Source organism: Typopeltis vanoorti, chromosome 20 (assembly GCF_054136105.1).
Source record: "Typopeltis vanoorti isolate ZY-2024b chromosome 20, IOZ_Tvanoo_1.0, whole genome shotgun sequence".
In the NCBI taxonomy this organism is placed as follows: domain Eukaryota; kingdom Metazoa; phylum Arthropoda; class Arachnida; order Uropygi; family Thelyphonidae; genus Typopeltis; species Typopeltis vanoorti.
Window position 1 is genome coordinate 8,321,585 of NC_143568.1, and position 21,437 is coordinate 8,343,021.

The 21,437-nt window shown below is 37.9% G+C and overlaps 1 protein-coding gene across 7 annotated transcripts in view; it reads right to left on the reverse strand.

Moving 5' to 3' along the window:
• axo (axotactin) overlaps nt 1-21,437 on the reverse strand; it is a 927,649-nt gene that overhangs the window by 654,925 nt on the left and 251,287 nt on the right. For all 7 annotated transcript variants that reach the window (XM_090410025.1, XM_090410024.1, XM_090410023.1 and 4 more), the window contains one exon: nt 17,111-17,421. In XM_090410025.1, coding sequence (XP_090266151.1) covers nt 17,111-17,421 — 311 coding nt within the window. The remainder of the gene's footprint in view (nt 1-17,110; nt 17,422-21,437) is intronic.

Here is a 21,437-nt window from a genome sequence, read left to right on the forward strand (position 1 = left end):
TGTTGTGGCCTTGAAAGAAGACTTGAATAAATTGAGTGATTGGGTAAGCAAATGGGGATGTGAGTTCAATGTTGCAAAATGAAAGGTTTTCAAATTTGGAAAACAAAGATGGGATGCAGAATTTATGATTGGTGAGAATATATTGTTGGAAGTAGAGGAATTAAGAGATCTTGGGGTGATAAAATTAAATAATATAAAATTAAATTAAATAAATAAAAATAAAATTAAATAAGGATCTAAAATTTAGGGGACACATCGCCAAAATTGTAAAGACAACACAAAGACTTCTGGGAATGATGCAGAGGACACTGACGTGTAGAAGTAGGGAGATTCTTGTTCCATTGTATAAGGCTTTAATTAGGCCACACATGGACTATTGTGCCCAGATTTGGTCACCGGGTTTTCAGAAGGATGAAGAGATGTTGGAAAGGGTCCAAAGGCGACTGACTAAGGTAGTTTCTGACCTCTGGAATGTTGAGTACGAGGAAAGATTGGGAAGATGTAATTTGCAGAGTCTAGTGGAGAGAAGGAAAAGGGGGAGATTATGATAAAGACCTACAAGTTGTTAAGGGGTTGTTATAAGATCAATGGTGGAGAAATTCTACAGAGAATAGTGGGAGATCAGGGGAGAACCAGAGGTCATCCCTGGAAACTGTATAAAGAGGGTGTGAGTAGGGGAGCGAGAGGCAGGTTTTTTTCGTGCAGAGTTGTGAATGATTGGAATGCCTTGCCTGAGTGTGTGGTGTCTGCAAGGACTTTGAGTGTGTTTAAGACAAGGTATGATGAGATGTGTGTGTGATAAAAGGACCTCCCAGATGAGTCTTTGACTCCATGAGGTCTTGTTTAATAATAATAATAAGAGTAGTAATAAGAGCAGTTGATAAGGGAAAGACATATACTACCATGTTTTTGGATTTTACAAAAGTATTTGATAGGGTGCCACATAATAAGCTGATATGAAGTCTCGGGTCTGGGTTAGTCCCGAGGGGGTGGAAAGAGGGGAAAATAGTTCCACTGCATAAAGGTGGTTCCAAGACTGCTGTTGTAAATTACCGACCGATTAGCATATCAGGAATCACTGTCAAGGTCTTAGAGAAATTAGTCAAGAAAAGAATACAGGACTGGATAGATGAAAATGGGATATTGTATGGGGGACAACATGGTTTTGTGAAGGGTAGATCATGCCTCAGTAACTTGCTCACGTTTTATAACACAGTGACGGCTGAACTGGATAGGGGTAATGGGTTTAGAGTAATACTACTGGACCTTGCCAAGGCTTTTGATAGGATACCACATAGAACCCTAATCAGTAAACTGGAGCAGATGGGGATAGATATAGGGTTGGTGAGATGGATAGGAGGGTGGTTGAAGGAGAAATACCAGAGAGTGGTTTATTCAGGAGTGGAGTCCAAAAGACGGCTTGTGACTAGTGGAGTGCCACAGGGCTCTGTTCTTGGACCACTGATTTTTAATTTGTTCATCAATGATATAGGAAAGGATTTGAGAGGAAGTGTTCACTTGTTTGCTGATGATGCAAAGTTGGGTAGAGCCATTATGAGTGCACAGGATGTCAAAATTTTACAAGATGATTTGGATAGTTTGGAGGACTGGGCTAGGAAAAATGGATGTCAATTTAATGTGCCAAAGTGTAAGGTTATGCACTTTGGAGTGAAAAGAATAGTAACAGTATATCACATTGGTGGAGCCGTACTCCAGGAGATTGATGAGGCCAGGGATTTAGGAGTGTTGGTGGATAGGGAATTGAAGTTTAGGGGGCACATTGCAATCGCTTCTGAAAAATACTTTAATATGCAGTGACAAACAAGTTGATGTTCCTCTGTATCGGGCCTTGATAAGACCCCCATCTGGACTACTGTGCCCAGTTATGGGCACCAGGGTTTCTTCGTGATGGGGAGGAAGTGGAGAGGATCCAGAGACGAGTGACCAAGATGATAGCAGGTCTGTGGAATGAACCTTATGAGAATAGGTTGAAGATTTGTGGGTTGCAGAAATTGGTCGATAGGCGAAGGAGGGGTGATATGATTGAGACATTCAAATTACTGAAGGGTTTCTATAAGATTTATCCAGAAGATATTTTTGAAAATATGACTGGTGGTGGGAGGACTAAGGGCCATGAATGGAAGCTGGGCAAGAGCGTGGTTGACAAGGGTGTTAGAGCTAGGTTTTTTACTTGGAGAGTAGTGAATGAGTGGAATAAGCTTCCAGAGTCTGTTGTGGGTGCTACAACCGTGAATGAGTTCAAGGCAAGGTATGATAGATACTGTGTGAATATCAAATAGTTGTTCTTGACATGGTGTTAGGGCCTCCCTCGATGAGTCTGTCGACTCCTTGGAGTTGCCCGGAACAATAATAATAATAATAATAATATTTAAGTTAAACATATGGGTTTGGACATCAGGTTAGTGAACTGAGCGGAAATTGCTGGCTGATAGGTATTCAGGGCTCAGTATTGGGACCTGTATTATTTAATCTTTATATGAATGACATTGTCAATGGATTGCAGGGAAATATTCAGTTGTTTGCAGATGATGTGAAACTGAGAAGGGTAAATAATAATAGTGTCGATGTAACAGCCCTTCAGAGGTATTAGTTTATTATAACTACAGAGGTATTAGTTTATTGAATACATGCTACAAAATATATGGCAGAATACTTAATGAAAAACTAAAAATATACAGTGAAAAAATATTATTAGAATGTCAAAATGGATTTAGAAAAGGACGCTCTACAATGGATGCAGTTTTCTGTTTAAAACTACTTATAGAAAAAAGAAGAGAATTTAATTTGGAAACTCATCTTTTGTTTATTGATTACGAAAAAGCATTTGACAAAGTAAAAAGATATATACTGTTTGATATATTACAAAGAATAAATATACCTAATATTTTACTACATGCAATATTGAATATATATAAAGATAATGAAATAAAAATAAAAATAAATGAAAAGTTATCTGAAAAACAATCTATAAACTAAGGAGTAAGACAGAGATGCCCTCTGCCTCCAACACTTTTCAATATTTACATAAATGAAATATTAATACAGTGGAACACATCCAGAGATAAAGAGGTTATTATTCCCCTTTATAAAGCATTGATACTTCCACATTTGGATTACTGTGCTCGGGTCTGGTCACCTGGATTCCTTGGAGATGAGGAGGCTGTGGAGAGGGTTCAGAGAAGAGTGACCAAGTTGGTGAGTGATATAAAAAATGCTCCCTACATTGATAGATTGAGAGCTTGTGGATTGCAGAGATTGGTTGATAGGCGAAGAAGAGGGGATATGATAGAAACATTCAAATTACTAAAAGGTTTTTATAGGATTGATGCAGGGGAAATGTTTCAGCTGTGTGATAGTGATGGAAGAACAAGAGGTCATCTCTGATAATTAAAGAAGAGTGTGGTTAACAAAGGTGTCAGAACAAGGTTTTTTGCCTGGAGGGTGGTGAATGAGTGGAATTCATTGCCTGACTTAGTTGTGAGCTCTTCGTCTGTAAATGAATTCAAGAAGAGATATGACAGATATTGTTTTGCTAGTTTGGGTCTCCCGCGATGAGTCTACTGACTCCATGGAGATATCTGTAGTAATAATAATAATAATAATAATAATAACACCTTAAACAATCAAGGTATAGAAATTTCCCAGAATAACAAAATTATATTTATATTATTCTTCTTCTTCAAGTGTCATCTCCTAGAAGGAGGTTGGCAACCATGTCATGGAACCTTTTTCTTTCTTTTGCTGCTCTAGAACATTTTTGGTAATTCAAGCCAGTCCAGTCCTTAATGTCTTCGAACCACATTCTCCTGGGTCTACCTCTCCCTCTTTTTCCATCCAATTTCCCTTCTAATTTCTGAATGTCTTCTTGTCTGGTTAGATGTCCAAAATATTTAAGTTTTCGCTCTTTAATTATTTTCATTAATGTTCTTTTCATTTTTGCTTTCTTTAAAATATCTTCGTTTTTCATTTCTCTGTCCATGGTATTTTCAACATTCTTCTGATGGTCCACATTTCGAAAGCTTCTAATTTTTTCTCTGCTTCTTTATTTAGAGTCCAAGTTTCATTGTAGAGAAGGCTTGACCAGATATAGCATTTCATTAATCTTTTTCTTGTGTCTATATCAATGTCTCTGGATGTTAGAACAGTTTTCATATCAGTAAAGGCTTTTCTTGCTATCTCTATTCTTCTTTTTTTATTGCTTTAAGGGAATTTCCTCTGTCTGTAAACATTTGTCCGAAATATATAAAAGACTGAACCTGTTCAATTGTTTTTTTGTTAACAGTTATGTTCAGTTTCTTATTTATTGATTCTTTTGATATAATCATGCACTTTGTTTTCTTTAGGTTAATAATTAGTCCTACGTCTAAGCTTCTGTTGTAAATTTCTGTGATTAAGGTTTGAAGATCATCTTCAGATTCAGCTATAAGAACTGTGTCATCTGCATACCTGAAGTTGTTGAAGCTCCTACCTCCGACTTTTACACCCTTCAGTTCTGAAATATTTTTAAAAACTTGCTCACTATATATATTGTACAGTAAAGGTGATAAGACACATCTTTGCCTTACTCCTTTTTTGATTTCAAAGTTGCCAGAATATGTATTTTTATATCTTATTGAAGCCATTTGATTCCAGTATATATTTGTAATTATACGAAGATCTTTTCCTTTTAACCATTATTCTGTACGATATGTATTAATTTCTTGTGATCTATTGAATCAAATGCTTTGGTGTAATCAATAAAACAAAGATATATGCTTTTCTGGTTGTCAAGGCCTTCTTTCACATAATGTTTTCAAACTGAAGATTCCTTCTCTTGTACCTTTGTCTTTTTGAAAACCTGATTGAGTGTCTTACTGACAAAGTGCCTTTTATTCTTTCTAGGATTATTCTCAGTAGTAATTTTGTAACATGGCTTGTTAAACTTATTAGTCTATATTCTGTACATTCAAAAGTTCTTGGAATTTTGGGAATAGTGACAAAGATGGATTTCCTTAGATCATCAGGAATGTATCCTGAATCATAGATGTTATTAAAAATAACCTTTAGATCATTAAGTGTGTTTTCATTTACTTTCTTTAACAATTCAATAGGGATCTGATCAGGGCCTGGTGTTTTACCTGTTTTCATTTGGCTTAGAGCGTACGTATTCTATTTCTTCATATGTAATTGGTTCACCATCTATATTTTGTATATCTGGTGCATCTGTGCGATCAGAGTCAAACAGTTCTTTTCCATATTCTTTCCATCTTTTTATGATATTATTATTATTACCCCAAGACCTCATGGAGTCAAAGACTCATCTGGGAGGTCCTTTTATCACACACACAGCTCATCATACCGTGTCTTAAACACATTCAAACTTGTTGCAGACACTACACTCTCAGGCAAGCCATTCCAATCACTCACAACTCTGCACGAAAAAAACCTGCCTCTCACTCCCCTACTCACACCCTCTTTATACAGTTTCCAGGGATGACCTCTGGTTCTCCCCTGATCTCCCACTATTCTCTGTAGAACTTCTCCACCATTGATCCAATAACAACACCTTACCAACTTGTAGGTCTCTATCATATCTCCCATCTTCCTTCTCTCCACTAGACTCTGCAAATTACATCTTTTCAATCTTTCCTCATACTCGACATTCCAGAGGCCAGAAACTACCTTAGCCAGTCGCCTTTGGACCCTTTCCAACATCTCTTCATCCTTCTGAAAACAAGGTGACCAAATCTGGGCACAATAGTCCGTGTGTGGCCTAATCAAAGCCTTATACAATGGAACAAGAATCTCCCTACTTCTAAACGTCGGTGTCCTCCGCATCATTCCCAGAAGTCTTTGTGTTGTCTTCACAATTTTGGCGATGTGTCCCCTAAATTTTAGATCCTTATCCACTATCACCCCCAGATCTCTTGTTTCCTCTACTTCCAACAATACATTCTCACCAAGCATAAATTCTGCATCCCATCTTTGTTTTCCAAATTTTAAAACCTTACATTTTGCAACATTGAACTCACATCCCCATTTGCTTGCCCAATCACTCAATTTATTCAAGTCTTCTTGCAAGACCACAGCATCTTCACTACTCTTTATGGTTCGTCCCAACTTTGCATCATCTGCAAACAACTGAATATCTCCATCCAAATCTTCGCCAATATCATTAATATACAAGTTAAATAGTAATGGCCCTAAAACAGACCCCTGAGGCACTCCACTAGTGACTTTTCTTTTCCTGGATATTGCACCCCCATACACAACTTGTTGATACCTATCAGATAGCCTGTCTCCAATCCAATGCACTAATCTAATATCCAACCCCATCTGCTCTAGTTTGACTGTCAACTTATCATGTGGTACTCTATCAAAAGCTTTTGCAAAATCCAAGTATATTACTGTGTATCCTTCTTCTCTGTCCAAGGAAGCAGTCACTTTATTGTAATAAGTAAGTAGATTACTAAAACATGACCTTCCTTTAGCAATTCCATGCTGTCCATCAAAGATTATACCATTGTTGTCAACCCCAACTCTGGATCCTAGTTCTCACAAGCTTCTCCAACAACTTAACCACAACAACTGACACCCAGATAGGCCTATAGTTTGATGCTTGAGTTCGATCACCTCCTTTATGAAGTGGCACAATCTTGCCCTCCTTCCACTCCTTAGGAACTTGACCAAGTGCAAGACTCGTATTAAAAAAATATGTCAAGGCAGGTGTCAACTCTCTGGCACATTCCTTCAGAATACGCGGTGATATATTATCAAGTCCCACAGCCTTAGTTACATCTAGTTTACTCAACTCCCCAAACACCTCTTGCTCACTTACAGTCAGTCTCTCCTCCCCATCATCAACTGCTCTCAATCTCTCCATGAAGTCACATTCACAAGATTGAAAGATCTTTATGAACTGCTTATTAAGTATCTTCACCACACATTCTGCAACAGCTGTCTTTATACCATTTCCTCCAATCAATGTCATCCTTCCATAATCATTCTTTCTTTTGCTGGCTACATATCGAAAGAACTCCCTAGGATTCTTTTTGGCTTCCTTAGCTAACTGCTGTTCATACCTCTCTTTAGCTACTCTCACCAACCAAGTCACCCTCCTTGCCTGGTCTTTGTAGACCTCATGAAATTGGTTACTTCCACTTCTCTTATGCTGCCTCCACAATGCCCTTTTTCTCTGTACTGCATGCTTAATCTCTTCATTCATCCATCTTACACCTACCTTATTTAACCTTCTCACCCATGGTATACATTTAGACATTGCATCTACTAAATAGTTTTAGAAAATCCCCCAATTGATCTCTTTTCCAGCTAACTCCTCATTCCATGCTACACCTGCAAGCTGTCTCCTGAGCTCTTCATAATAACCCCCCCCCCCTTGTAGTTCCACATATACCCTTTTTTCACAGGGGTCCTTGCACAGCTGGCAACCACCCAGGTAATCATCTCATGGTTACTTTCACCAATTGGTGGGTGATTAGACACCTCATTGATAATTACAACCTCCGATGAGATGACCAAATCCAAGACCCTTAATCCTCGAGTGCCCTCTGTTACATACTGTCTGAGGTAGTTATCCCTCAAAAACTCAAGAAACTCGTTTTCTTTACTTCCGGTTGCTATCTCTTCATTCCAGTCTATATTGCCATAATTAAAATCACCCAGATCACCCTTTTCTTATTTGCTTGGCTTATTTGACTATACATTTCACTATCACCACCATCCACATCACCAGGTCTATAACAACATCCCACCAAGTATTTGATTCTATTCACCTCTATCTCACACCATATTGCCTCAAAACCACTGGCCCTATTTCCCTCTTGCATCTCTACCTTGTATGGACATAACTCTTTCTCTATCATCAATAGCACTCCCCCTCCCTTTTTACCCCTTCTATCCTCACGAAACACATCATACCTTTCCATCTCTATTCCTGTCAGGATGACGTCCTCATCTAACCATGTCTCACTTATTCCGACAATCTCTGGGTGCACAGACGCAATTAGTGCAACCATATCATCCGCATTGGTATACAAACACAACAACTCATTTCTGGATCTACAGCTAGTTCCACTGATACCACTCACTCGATGTGATCTCTCCATGCTGGACTGGGGCCATTTCCCTTTCTGCTTCTTCATTTTAGAACCCTTTTCAATTTCATCTGTTTCCTCTTGATCCCTGGTCATCCCATTACTTTCCTGCCTACACATGCTCTCACCTCCTCTTGGAGCATCCACCTTTCTCACGCTGCGTACCCCTGTCCACCCTGAGCCTCCCCATTTCCCTGCTCCTCTTGCACACCCATTCTCTCATTTTCTATACTAAAATCTCTCACTTCCCCATTCATTTCCACTTCTTCAATCTCTCCTGCTCTTCGACATCACATCACTCCCCTCTCGATCTGATTCATCCTCTCTATTCACTTCACTACTTTCCAGTAGCAGTCTCTCCAAGCGATTCACACCATAACCACTCAAATGCAGTCCATCGCTCCCATACAGCTCACTTCATCCCTCAAACTCATTCCACACATTAACAAACTGTACTCCCATCTCCTCACACATTTCAGCTAGAATATCATTCATAATCCTTGCTCTCCGCCTCATTTCACCACAATCATACCTAGGCAACACACTGACTACCCTTCCTGTCACACTATTCTCTTTTATCTTTCCAAGCAGTCTCCTGACATTCATTTTGACATGCTCTTTGTTCTCTCTCAAATCATTTGTACCAATTAATACAATTAACTCTTTTGCTCGCTCCCGCCTCATGAGGCATTCTGTCACGCTACTCAAACGAGTAGAGTGACAGAATGCCTCAGTCACTCTACTCATTTTACCACCTGGAAAACATACCTTGTGCATACCTCTAGCACACCTTTAATAATGGAGTCGCCATACAACGCCACTTGCTCATCTTTCGTTAACTCTTTCATGTCATCATGATTTATTTTAATAGTTTTGACCTGAATTCTCTTAATTTCATTCCGCATCCATTTCATTTCTTCCTTCATCCAATCCAATTCACCTTCCGAACCTCGCGACAGATTCTCTCTATCATTAAATCTTTCTAACTTTCTAACTCTCGACCACCTCTTCTCACTTTCCCTCTCATTCATCCTTCTTTGTGTCCGTACTTTCGGTCCAACATACGTCCAAATTTCACTATCATTCTTCTCACTTTCACTCTCATTTATCTTTCTTTGTTTCCGTACTTTCGGACTAACATGCGTCCAACTTTCGCTATCATTCTTCTCACTTTTACTGTCATTCATCTTTCTTTGGTTCAGTACTTTCGTTCCAACATGCGTCCAACTTTTGCCATCATTCATTCTTTTTTAGCTATCATTTATTCTTTCGATTTTTTTTACTTGCGATTTCTGCATCGTGCCATTTCTACTTTCGTTTATTCTCTCAATTTCGTTTCTTTCCGCCTCACTTTCATCCCTTTTAACATCCGTTACGGTTGTCAATTCGCTCTTTTTCTTTTTTCCTGTTTTTTTAACATTTTTTCGCATCTCTATCTCACCATCCTTCTCTTTCAAACGTGCACTCGCGATACAATCGGTACTAACACTTTCTGTCATCAATTTCATATTCGCATTCATCAGTTCCTCGTTCAGGTCACATTTTGCATGCACTAAACATCCACAAATCATTTATGTAATCAAAGGAATACATATAACTGACCTCACATTTAACGAAACGACTGAAATCTAAATTAAAATCATGGAATGACAATGCCGCCGCCATTTTTTTTTTTTTTCTCTGCAGGTTACTAGGTCTAATAATAACAATTTCGTAATTTAGTTTAGGCAAGAAAAAAACCCCCACACTAATAATATCGGTAGCGTACAACGTTTACAGCCGCTCTTATTTAAACAATTATGCATATATACTTAATTATTCCTACTAAAACTTATCTGAATCAGGAGCTCTTCAAATCGCGTCCACAGCGCTTGGCCCACTAGCGCCCTCTCCTAATCTCCCTCTCCCCTAATATCTTGTGTCTCTAGTAGCATTTTTCCATTTTGATCTTTTATACAAGGATTATGGTTGAAATTTTTCTTTTTATTTGTCAGAACTTGGATTGATTTATGCATTTCTTTACTATTGTGTTTCTTGTCCAATTCCTCTATTTCTTTTATTTCTTTACATTTTTCATTTAGCCACTTGTCTTTAGCCTTCCTGCATTCATTTTTTATAATTTTACTGAGTATTCTATACTGTTGTGTACTTTTCTTTTTTCGTCTTTCATTCATAAGTTCTAGAATTGATTCAGTCATCCAGGGTTTTTTCTCATTGTATTTAATTTTTGGGATAACCTCGTTAGCTGTTTTATATATTGCACTTCTAAAATTTGACCACCTGTTTTCAATTTCCTCTGTGTTACAAAGTATATTGTCTTCTGTTTTATATCCTACATGATCTAATTTCTTCCTAATTTCTGAGTTAAACACCATTATGTTGTCAGGTATATTCATAGCTGTGAAGTCAAGTCTTTCAGTATGATTGCTTTTAGAAATGTTTTTTAGTTTAATTTTTAAAGTGGACACAACAGGGTTATGGTCTGAACCTATATCAGCACCTGGGTATGTTTTTATGTTGGTTATATTATTTTTGTATCTATTATTTATCATTATGAAATCTATTTGGTTTCTTATAGAGTTATCTGGGTTTGTCCAAATATACAGTCTGTGCTTTGGATGTTGAAAGAAAGTATTCATTATGTGCAAATTGTTTTGAATGCAGAATTGTATCAATCTCTCACCTCTTTCATTTCTGTCACCTAGTCCAAATTTTCCAACAACTGGATTTTCTTCCCCTTCTCCAACCTTTGCATTCAAGTCACCCATCACTATGAGTATCTCATTTGATTTTATATATTCCATAGATTTTTGTAAGTTATTATAAAAATCTTCTATTTCTTCATCATTGTGATTCATCGTAGGGGCATAAACCTGGATAATCATGATGTTAAAAGGCTTTGCAGCTAATTTAATAAGTATTATTCTTTCGTTTATGGGCCACAGCCCCATTACACATTTAAAGATGTCTTTCTTAATCATGAAACCCACTCCATATTCATGCTTCTCTCCACCAGAATATACAAATGTAAATCCATCTTTCTCTAGTTTTCCCATGTTATGCCATCTTGTTTCACTAATTCCCATCACATCAACTTTAAGTCTTTTTATTTCCTGTATAAGGTTGTCAAAATTCCCTAGTTTATATAATGTTCTCACATTCCAAGTTCCAATTTTCAAGACTCTGTTTCTTTTTTATTTATATTATTAAATACACTAAAACAATGGCATTTTGTGGACAAACTTCAGTTAGAAGCAAATAGTTATTAATAATAAAATAATAGAACAGATAAATACTTTCTTGGATTTATCTTGGATGTGAAATATCATATGAAGGAGAAAAAGACAAAATTAAAAACTTCAAAATTTTTACAGATTATAGGCCTGATAAATAGAACACTCAACCCAAATATAGTACAAAAAGAAACATGCTCGAAAATATACAATACTTTAGCAGTGCCCACATTATTATATGGCAGTGAAATTTGGGCAATAAACAAACAAGACAAACAAAGAATAAAAACAAGTGAAATGAGATTTATGAGAAGAACTGCAAAATACACATTATTAGATCAAAAAAGGTACGAAGACATTTTAAAAGAACTAAAAACAAACTCAATAGAAGAAAAACTAAACAATTATAAACAAAAATGAATTGAACATGTAAACTGAATGGCCAACACCCAACATCCTAAACAAATACTAAAATATGAGATAATTGAAAAGAGAAGGCAAGGTAGACCTCAAAAAAGGATATTGGATGGATAATGAGACCAAAACAGTTAAAATAATATACCGTTAAAATAATAAACAACAACTAATTATACCCATAATTAGTTGTTGTTTATTATTTTAACGGTATAATAGAACACAGAAACTAAGTAAATAATTAATTTATTAACTTGATGCTGATATTTCGCTGGTATTATAACCAGCATCTTCAGAGCACAAAAACACTGTTTGTCACAATACGCGAGACTAAAACAACATGGTGTACTTAAACAAAATTGTAGCAGCAACACAAAGACTAGAGTCCTGATTTTGGCGCCCTCTATCTGAAAAAAAAAAACAAAAAAAAAAAACACTATCATATATTACTAGAGTCCTAGAAAAGTGCTAGTTTTTTCTTAATATGACTGTCTCCCAGATCTTCGGCAAGTTAATACAGCCATATTTGTTGAGATTTGGAGTGTGTTTTAGGGCTTCTGTCGCCTCTAAGAACAATCTCTCTGATTTATATGGGTTTCTGTGTAGTACTTTTGTGTTTTTCCAGTTGATCCTGTGTGCAGGGGTATCCAGAGCATGGTCTGCTAGGCCCGACTTCCCATAATGATAATTCCGGACGTATCGTTTATGTTCGCTGATGCGGATATTCACAGTTCTTCCTGTTTGACCGTAGTAGGCTTGATTGCATGAGCAGGGTACTTGGTAGACTCTTGGAAGTGATAAAGGAGGAATGCTGTCTTTGGGTGAGCGGATGAGGGTGGCTAATTTGCTACATGGTCTGAATGTAGTGCGTAGTTTATGTTTATTGAGAATTCTTGAGATCTTTTCGGATGTGCCTTTAATGTAAGGGATGGTGACTGTTTTGTTGTAGTTCTCTGTGGTGGATGGTGGGAGGGGTTTCTTAGGAGTGTTTAGTATTTTGTTTATTTTTTGTGAATTGTAGCCGTTGGCCAAGAAGGTGTGGCGTAAGTGAGTCAGTTCAGCAGTAAGAGCCATGTCATTTGAACAGATTGCTCTTGCTCTATGGGTTAGCGTTTTTAATATGCCATATTGTTGAGAAGGATGATGGTGTGATTGTTTGTGTAAAAAAAAAAAACTACGCACTGCAAAACAACATAAACTACACACTACATTCAGACCATGTAGCAAATTAGCCACCCTCATCTGCTCACCCAAGGACAGCATTCCTCCTTTATCACATCCAGGAGTCTACCAAGTACCCTGCTCATGTAATCAAGCCTACTATGGTCAAACAGGAAGAACTGTGAATATCCGCATCAGCGAACATAAACGATACGTCCGGAATTATCATTATGGGAAGTCGGGCCTAGCAGACCATGCTCTGGATACCCCTGCACACAGGATCAACTGGAAAAACACAAAAGTACTACACAGAAACCCATATAAATCAGAGAGATTGTTCTTAGAGGTGACAGAAGCCCTAAAACACACTCCAAATCTCAACAAATATGGCTGTATTAACTTGCCGAAGATCTGGGAGACAGTCATATTAAGAAAAAACTAGCACTTTTCTAGGACTCTAGTAATATATGATAGTGTTTTTTTTTTGTTTTTTTTTTCAGATAGAGGGCGCCAAAATCAGGACTCTAGTCTTTGTGTTGCTGCTACAATTTTGTTTAAGTACACCATGTTGTTTTAGTCTCGCATATTGTGACAAACAGTGTTTTTGTGCTCTGAAGATGCTGGTTATAATACCAGCGAAATATCAGCATCAAGTTAATAAATTAATTATTTACTTAGTTTCTGTGTTCTATTATACCGTTAAAATAATAAACATGTTCGACGAACACATAAGTCTGTCCACACGTTTAAGGATTCTTCACGGAGACGATATCGTACGCAAGACACGACGATATGGTAAGTGGAAGTTGAAATTGGCGCGGCAACTAAACAGGTTAGTCTTCTTAAAGAGGTGCCGAGACACCGAATTAATACCGAACTGTTTTAAAATCAAAAACAAGTTCCACTCGGCCAAAGCCCAACGCATCTATAAATGAGCGAGTGTAGCGCTTTTACGCGAACAAATTAACACCACTCACCGGGAATTAGCACAAGCAAATACAACCATCAGCGCATTACGAGAATCACTGCATAATATTCTAAATACAGAACTTTGGCAGATCTTAGAGAACATCACCGATGCAATGGCAAAAAAAAAGAATTCGACAGAGTCAAAAACCGGCACCAAAAGAAGTTCGAAAATCTACAACAATGGAACACCATACAACGACCGCAATTACAACAAGACCTCGTCGTCTTGAATCTATCGTCATTCACCTTAAGCAAAGAAGCCACGACTGCTTTAAGTCGAGGGCACAACTTTGCCATAACTCCCAAGCAAGTTCCAAAAGCCGAAATAATGGCGTCCATCGAACGAGGAATTTACGACCTGCCTCCAACAATAGCTAACAACATACGTTTAGATGTGGCCAACATCCTAATCAAGTCCAAGCCTCCCAAAAATAATATCCCACATAAGGAATTCATTGCTATAAAAGAGCTACACAACAACAGCCAGATTACCATAACAAAAGCAGACAAAGGAAATGCAACCGTGGTGATGGACACAACTGAATATGAAAACAAAATGCACACACTATTACAAGATCAGTCAACATACAAAATTATAGATCGCAATCCCACCAACACACAAAAGAATAAGGCACGAAAATTATTAAAAAAAGTCACTTCCTGGCCCAAAGACACAGTAAACAAACTCAAACCCTTCCAGGATCTATGGATCACCAAAAATTCACAAACCAGGCACACCCCTACGCCCAATTGTGGACAGTATAAATAGTCCCACATACAAACTGGCTAGACATTTAGCGAAGCTACTAGCCACTCTCACTAACAATTCTCCCTCCTTTGTCAAAAATTCAGCACACCTAAAAAGCATCTTACAACACCTCACCCTAAAAAGCTCAGACTTAATAGTAAGCTTTGACATCACTTCACTATTCACAAATGTACCACTAATAGAAACCCTCAATCTACTGAAGTCACACTTCCCCAATGATATATTTGAACTATTCAAATTCACAATACATGCAGGATATTTCACATGGAAAGGGAAAATATACAAACAAATTGATGGGACAGCCATGGGCTCCCCCTTCCCCCCCCCCCCACCAGCCAACTTTTACATAGAACACCCGGAAAAACAAGCAATCAATACAGCCACTCTCAAACCAACACTTTGGCTACGCTATGTTGATGATGTGCTTGCTATTTGGCCACATGGCCCTAAGACATTGAAAACATTCTTAGCACATTTAAATAGCCAACATCCAAAAATCCACTTTACTATGGAACTGGAAGCCAACAACTGTCTGCCCTTCCTGGATACACTCATCACACGTCTCCCAGATGGTTCCTTATCATTTTCAGTTTTCAGAAAACCCACACATACAGGCAGATACTTACACAAACAATCACACCATCATCCTTCTCAACAATATGGCATATTAAAAACGCTAACCCATAGAGCGAGAGCAATCTGTTCAAATGACAAGGCTCTTACTGCTGAACTGACTCACTTACGCCACACCTTCTTGGCCAACGGCTACAATCCACAAAAAATAAACAAAATACTAAACACTCCTAAGAAACCCCTCCCACCATCCACCACAGAGAACTACAACAAAACAGTCACCATCCCTTACATTAAAGGCACATCCGAAAAGATCTCAAGAATTCTCAATAAACATAAACTACGCACTACATTCAGACCATGTAGCAAATTAGCCACCCTCATCCGCTCACCCAAGGACAGCATTCCTCCTTTATCACATCCAGGAGTCTACCAAGTACCCTGCTCATGCAATCAAGCCTACTATAGTCAAACAAGAAGAACTTTGAATATCCGCATCAGCGAACATAAACGATACGTCCGGAATTATCATTATGGGAAGTCGGGCCTAGCAGACCATGCTCTGGATACCCCTGCACACAGGATCAACTGGAAAAACACAAAAGTACTACACAGAAACCCATATAAATCAGAGAGATTGTTCTTAGAGGTGACAGAAGCCCTAAAACACACTCCAAATCTCAACAAATATGGCTGTATTAACTTGCCGAAGATCTGGGAGACAGTCATATTAAGAAAAAACTAGCACTTTTCTAGGACTCTAGTAATATATGATAGTGTTTTTTTTTTGTTTTTTTTTTCAGATAGAGGGCGCCAAAATCAGGACTCTAGTCTTTGTGTTGCTGCTACAATTTTGTTTAAGTACACCATGTTGTTTTAGTCTCGCATATTGTGACAAACAGTGTTTTTGTGCTCTGAAGATGCTGGTTATAATACCAGCGAAATATCAGCATCAAGTTAATAAATTAATTATTTACTTAGTTTCTGTGTTCTATTATACCGTTAAAATAATAAACAACATGTTCGACGAACACATAAGTCTGTCCACACGTTTACCCATAATTAGTGTTATGATGAGTTATTACTTAGTTAGTGATGCATTATTCTAATCAACCTTTCCCATATTTTTGATAATGATAGGCAGTCATTCTGATTGAATTTTGGATAGTGAAGCAAGGCTTCAGCATTCTCTTTAAGGAAATGTTCAAATTTGTATCGACAGCGATGTAGTAGTGTGTGTTTCAGACCAAAGAATGCTGTGGTCTGTGTCTACTCTGTGTTGAGCCAATCCAGATTTATTGGATTTCCTGTAGAAAGTATATGATTGATGTTCTTGTAATCTCTTTTCTATTGTGCATCCGGTTTGTCCAAAGTAGTATAGATGGCAGTCACAAAGAACTTGGTATACACCTGGGAGAGCATTTATCTTTTGAAGAAGGGAAATAAGTTGAGAGTTTATTGATGGGTATAAAAGTAGCGACTAAATCATATTTCTTTAGAATTCTGGAAATCGGTTCTGAAATGCCAGAAATGTATGGGATTGGAACTCGACATACTGTTTCCTTGTTAGAAAAGGTCTATGCAACAGATGTTGTGTAGTCCTTTCTGAGAAGCCATTTACTGAAACTCTACTATTTCTACATAACTTATACATGAATGACTATCTTAAGCTCTTCTACTTTTGGGAGGTAATCTTTTCAAATATCTGCACTGTTGTAGTTAATTAATTGATTAATAACAGTCAAATATTTGACTGTATTTGACAAATACATGTCAAATATTTGAATGTAAATAACCTTTATACAGCATGTATGTGGATAATAAAATCACACAGAACTGGTCATTAGTTACATATAATAAAGCAAATAACAACTAACCTCCCAAAATCCTTTCCCCTTCCCTTTGCTTCGTTTAGTTAGTCCTGATGCAATAATTGAATTTTCCTTCTCTGTTTTCAGTATTACTGATAAATTTAGCCATCTTTTGTCAACCTGATCTAGTAATACTCGTGAATGTGCAAGAGGAAATGTTAATGGCAACATATCTACAGATGAACATCCATATTCAACTGGAAAAATGCTATGATGTCTCACTGCAACATCATCTTTGGCTAATAAGTAAAGGATATTGTTATGATTGAAATAAAGTGCTTGCAGGCAGCCAACAAATTTCTTTCTTGTTTTAAGACCTAAAACATAAAAACCATTATTAGAAAAGTAATAAGAATTCATTGTTACTTATAATTAATATATATTTATATATATATATATATGCATGCATGCGTAATGCACATCTATATATTCCTTAACATTATAATTATATTACTAATATGTATAATATTATCAGGTTGCTTAAGAGTTAAAGCCAAATAACTAAAGGAGACCTCCACATTACCTTTAAGGAATGCAGAGAACAGAATATCCAATCCTCACTTTCACATGGTGTATCCACTGGGTACTGAACAAAAGTGGATGGGCTGGCAATTTAGGAACTTAGCAGATCAAATTGTACTCTCTATTAGCTTAAACCACAAATAATATGATGGCGCAACATGATGGGATTTCATGTCGGCTGAGGCATCTCCCAGTTAAACAAGGTCCCCACTGTTTTTCATCAGGCAGTAAGGCAAACACTGAAAAGTCAGTCTAGTTTGAGGCTGGAACAGACTCAAGCTCACCATCTAGAAGAAGAAGAGCAAACAAATCCAACAGCAGAAGAACTAAATATTACAACTTAATATAAGGAGTATTAATGGAAACGACATTGAGCTTGTGGAAAAACTGGAAAAACACCATGACATAATGAGAGATCTGAGATTCATGCTTGAGATTGTACAAAAGAAAATGCAGTGCAGAGGGGAAAGTGTGTGCGTGCGTGCGTGTGTGTGTTACCCAGGTATGATAATGACAAGCTCAGCAGTAATAATGAATAGCATAATAGACAGAATGTGTCAGAAGAGATGACTGGAATATGTGGATGCTTAGAGGGCATTTGAGGACAGAAAGAAACTGCATGTGAGAGACCGCTTGCATTTGAATGAGGAAAGACATAGGTATCTGGAGAGATTGCAGTTTTCTGAACGAGTCGGTGAGTCAGTGCAGGTAAACTACAATTCCCAGGGTGGAAGGTAGCAGGAGTAGCCTCTCGTGGAAATGGGTGCTTGGGGGAAGGGGACAGCATCAGGTAACACTGAGTCCAGTGGAGTCTCAGGGGGAGGGAGATAATGGCAGAGGTATAGAAGCAGTGCATTTTTATGCTTTATACTAACCAGCAGTATCCGGAATAAAGGAGATGAATTAGTGGTACTGATAGCATCAAAATGGTCAAAGATTATTGGAATCTCTGAGATGTGGTAGACGGAAGACGATATAATAACAGGAATAGAAGTAGCAGGTCCAGGATTTTTCAGCAGGATAGGAAGGAAAAACGCAGTGGTGGAGTACTGCTTATGATAAGTGATGACTTACATCCTCTAAGAGTGAGGGCTTTGGAAGGCAGTGACAATAATGGTTTTGAAAGCATATGGTATGAGGTAGAGGTTGACAGAACAGGATAATTAATGGGGGTGCTGCTACAAGCCAAGGAGCACAGAGGGTGAGGAGCAGGAGATGTTTAGGCAGTTGAGCTTGGCAAGTGCAAGAAAAATGATTGGTCTGGGAGATTTTAACTACAGCAGTATAAATTGGGAAGAGAAAAATGAATGTAATAATAAGGAAATGGAATTTCTAGAATTCTTGATGGACAATTCTTAGGCAGCATGTAATAGAGGGGGAACAAGAAGTTCAAGAGTTTTGGGTTTGGTCATAGCATCAGAAGAACAGATTATAAGTGAGATGGCATCTCTTCCCCCAGTTGGAGAGAGTAACACTGTAGTTTTGACTTAGAAGATGAATAGACATGCAGGAGTATCAAAGGAGACGGAATGTATGTGGAATTATAAGGCAGGTGATAATAATAGTGGAGGACAGAATTGGAAGGCCAGGATATCATTAGCGCTTGGGAAATTGTGAAGGAATATTTGTTAGCAGCAATAGTAAGCTGTATTCCACAAGCGAAGAAGAGGACACAATTTGATGTAAAGTGGATGGCAAACAATATTAAACAGGAACTGCAGGTGAAAAAGAGGAAATGAAAGAGATATAAGGAAAGGAGTAGAGAGCAGATGCATGAAGAATATAAGACTCAGGCCAGGAGAGTGACAAGTATGGTAAGAAATGCAAAACTGAAAAATGAGAACAGATTGGCACTGAGATCCAAAGAAAATCCTAGGGAATTTTTTAGCTATCTGGCCAGTAGGAGGAGAAATGATTGTGGAAGAATGACATTGTGGGATAAAAATGGGAATAGAGTGACTGATGCAGAGGACATAGTGGAGTTGTTCAATGAACACTTTATTGGAGTATTTCATCCTGGAGAAGTAGGTTTTAAACTAGAGGGATAGGGCGAGGTTTAGAGGTATAAGAGGAGAGTGTGTTTCAAATACTGAGTATTCTGGATGACAATAAAGCTGTGGGACAGGATGGAATTTTGGCTTGTCAATGAAAGTCTTATTACGGGAAAGGTAACCAAAGAATAAAAGGAAAGTAAGATAGTGCCATTGCATACGGGCAGTAGCAGACTGGATGTGTCTAACTATAGGCCAGTTTATATTTTGTCAATAGTTGTTACGCTCTCAGAGAAATTAATGAGGAACCATATACAGCATTGGGCAGATGATGGTAATGTTATCTATGAGACTCAATATGGATTGTTAAGGGGCACTCTTGCTTTAGTAATATGATTACCTTCTATAATAATGTGACAAGAGCAGTTGATGAGGGAAAGGTATACAGTGACATTTTTTTGGATTTTGCAAAGCCATTTGACAGGGTGCCACATGATAAGCTGATATTTAAGTTGCAGCACATGGGTTTAGATGTTAGGTTAGACAACTGGATTCAGGATTGGCTGTCTGATAGGTATCAGAGAGTTGTGTATGATGGGGCAATATAGAAGAAGGCAGAAGGTTACAAGTGGGATTCCACAGGGATCAGTACTGTGACCTGTATTGTTTAACCTTTATATCAATGACATTGTCAATGGACTGCAGGGGGATATTCAGTTGTTTATAGATTATGTGAAGCTGGGAAGGGTTATTAGTAATAGTGCAGATGTGGCAACCCTGCAAGAGGATTTGAATAAACTAGACAAATGTGCAAATGAATGGGGGATGTCAGTTCAATGCAACAAAACATAAAGTTTTGAAGTTTGGGATACATCGATGGGATGCTGCATACTCGATTGGAGGAGCAGTACTGGAGGAAGCAAGGGAGACAAGAGATCTGGGGGGTGTGATGAATGATAGAAAACTGAAATTCAGGGAATATATTGCAAAGGTGGTGAAGGTAACACAGAGGATTGCTTCAATACTGAGAAGGATGCTGACCTGCAGAGATTGAAGAGTTATCATTTCGTTGCATAAGACCCTGATCCACACTTAGACTAATGTTCTCAAATTTGGTACCCAGGATTTGAAGGGGATAAATTAACTGTGGACAGGGTACAGAGGCAGACAACAAAGATGGTTTCAGGACTGTACAATGTTAGTTATGAGGATCGGCTGAGGGAATGTGGACTGCAGCGTTTGGTGGATAGAAGAAGGAGAGGTGATATGATTGAGATTTTTAAACTGTTGAGAGGTAGTTACAAGGTTGACACTGGGGAGGTCTTTTGCTTGGTGTAACAGCAGGAAGGAGCAATTACAAGGGGCTATCCCTGGAAGTTACAAAAGGAAGCTGTGAGCAAGAGGATGAGGAGTGGTTTCTTTGCATAGAGGGTGGTTGAACCGTGGAATGCATTGCCTGATGGAGTAGTGAAGGTAAGAATAGTCAATGAGTTCAAGGAGTGGTATGATAGACCTCCCACAATGAATTGACTCCATGGAGGCCTGAATAATAATAATAATAAAAATAATAATAATTGGCATCACTCAAACATAGAAGACAAAAATAGGTGATATTTTACTAAATAATAAGTATAGGATGTTTGGATGTTATATTTGGACAACAATGATCAAGGAAAGAAAGGAGTAGCAATAAAGCTTGCAACCAAACATGAAAATAAACCTTTTGATTGGAAAGCAGTTGGAAGAAGAGTTATGTGGGCAAACTTCAAAATTGGAAAATTGACAATGAAACTTATTTGTGCCTAAGGTCCCACAGAAGG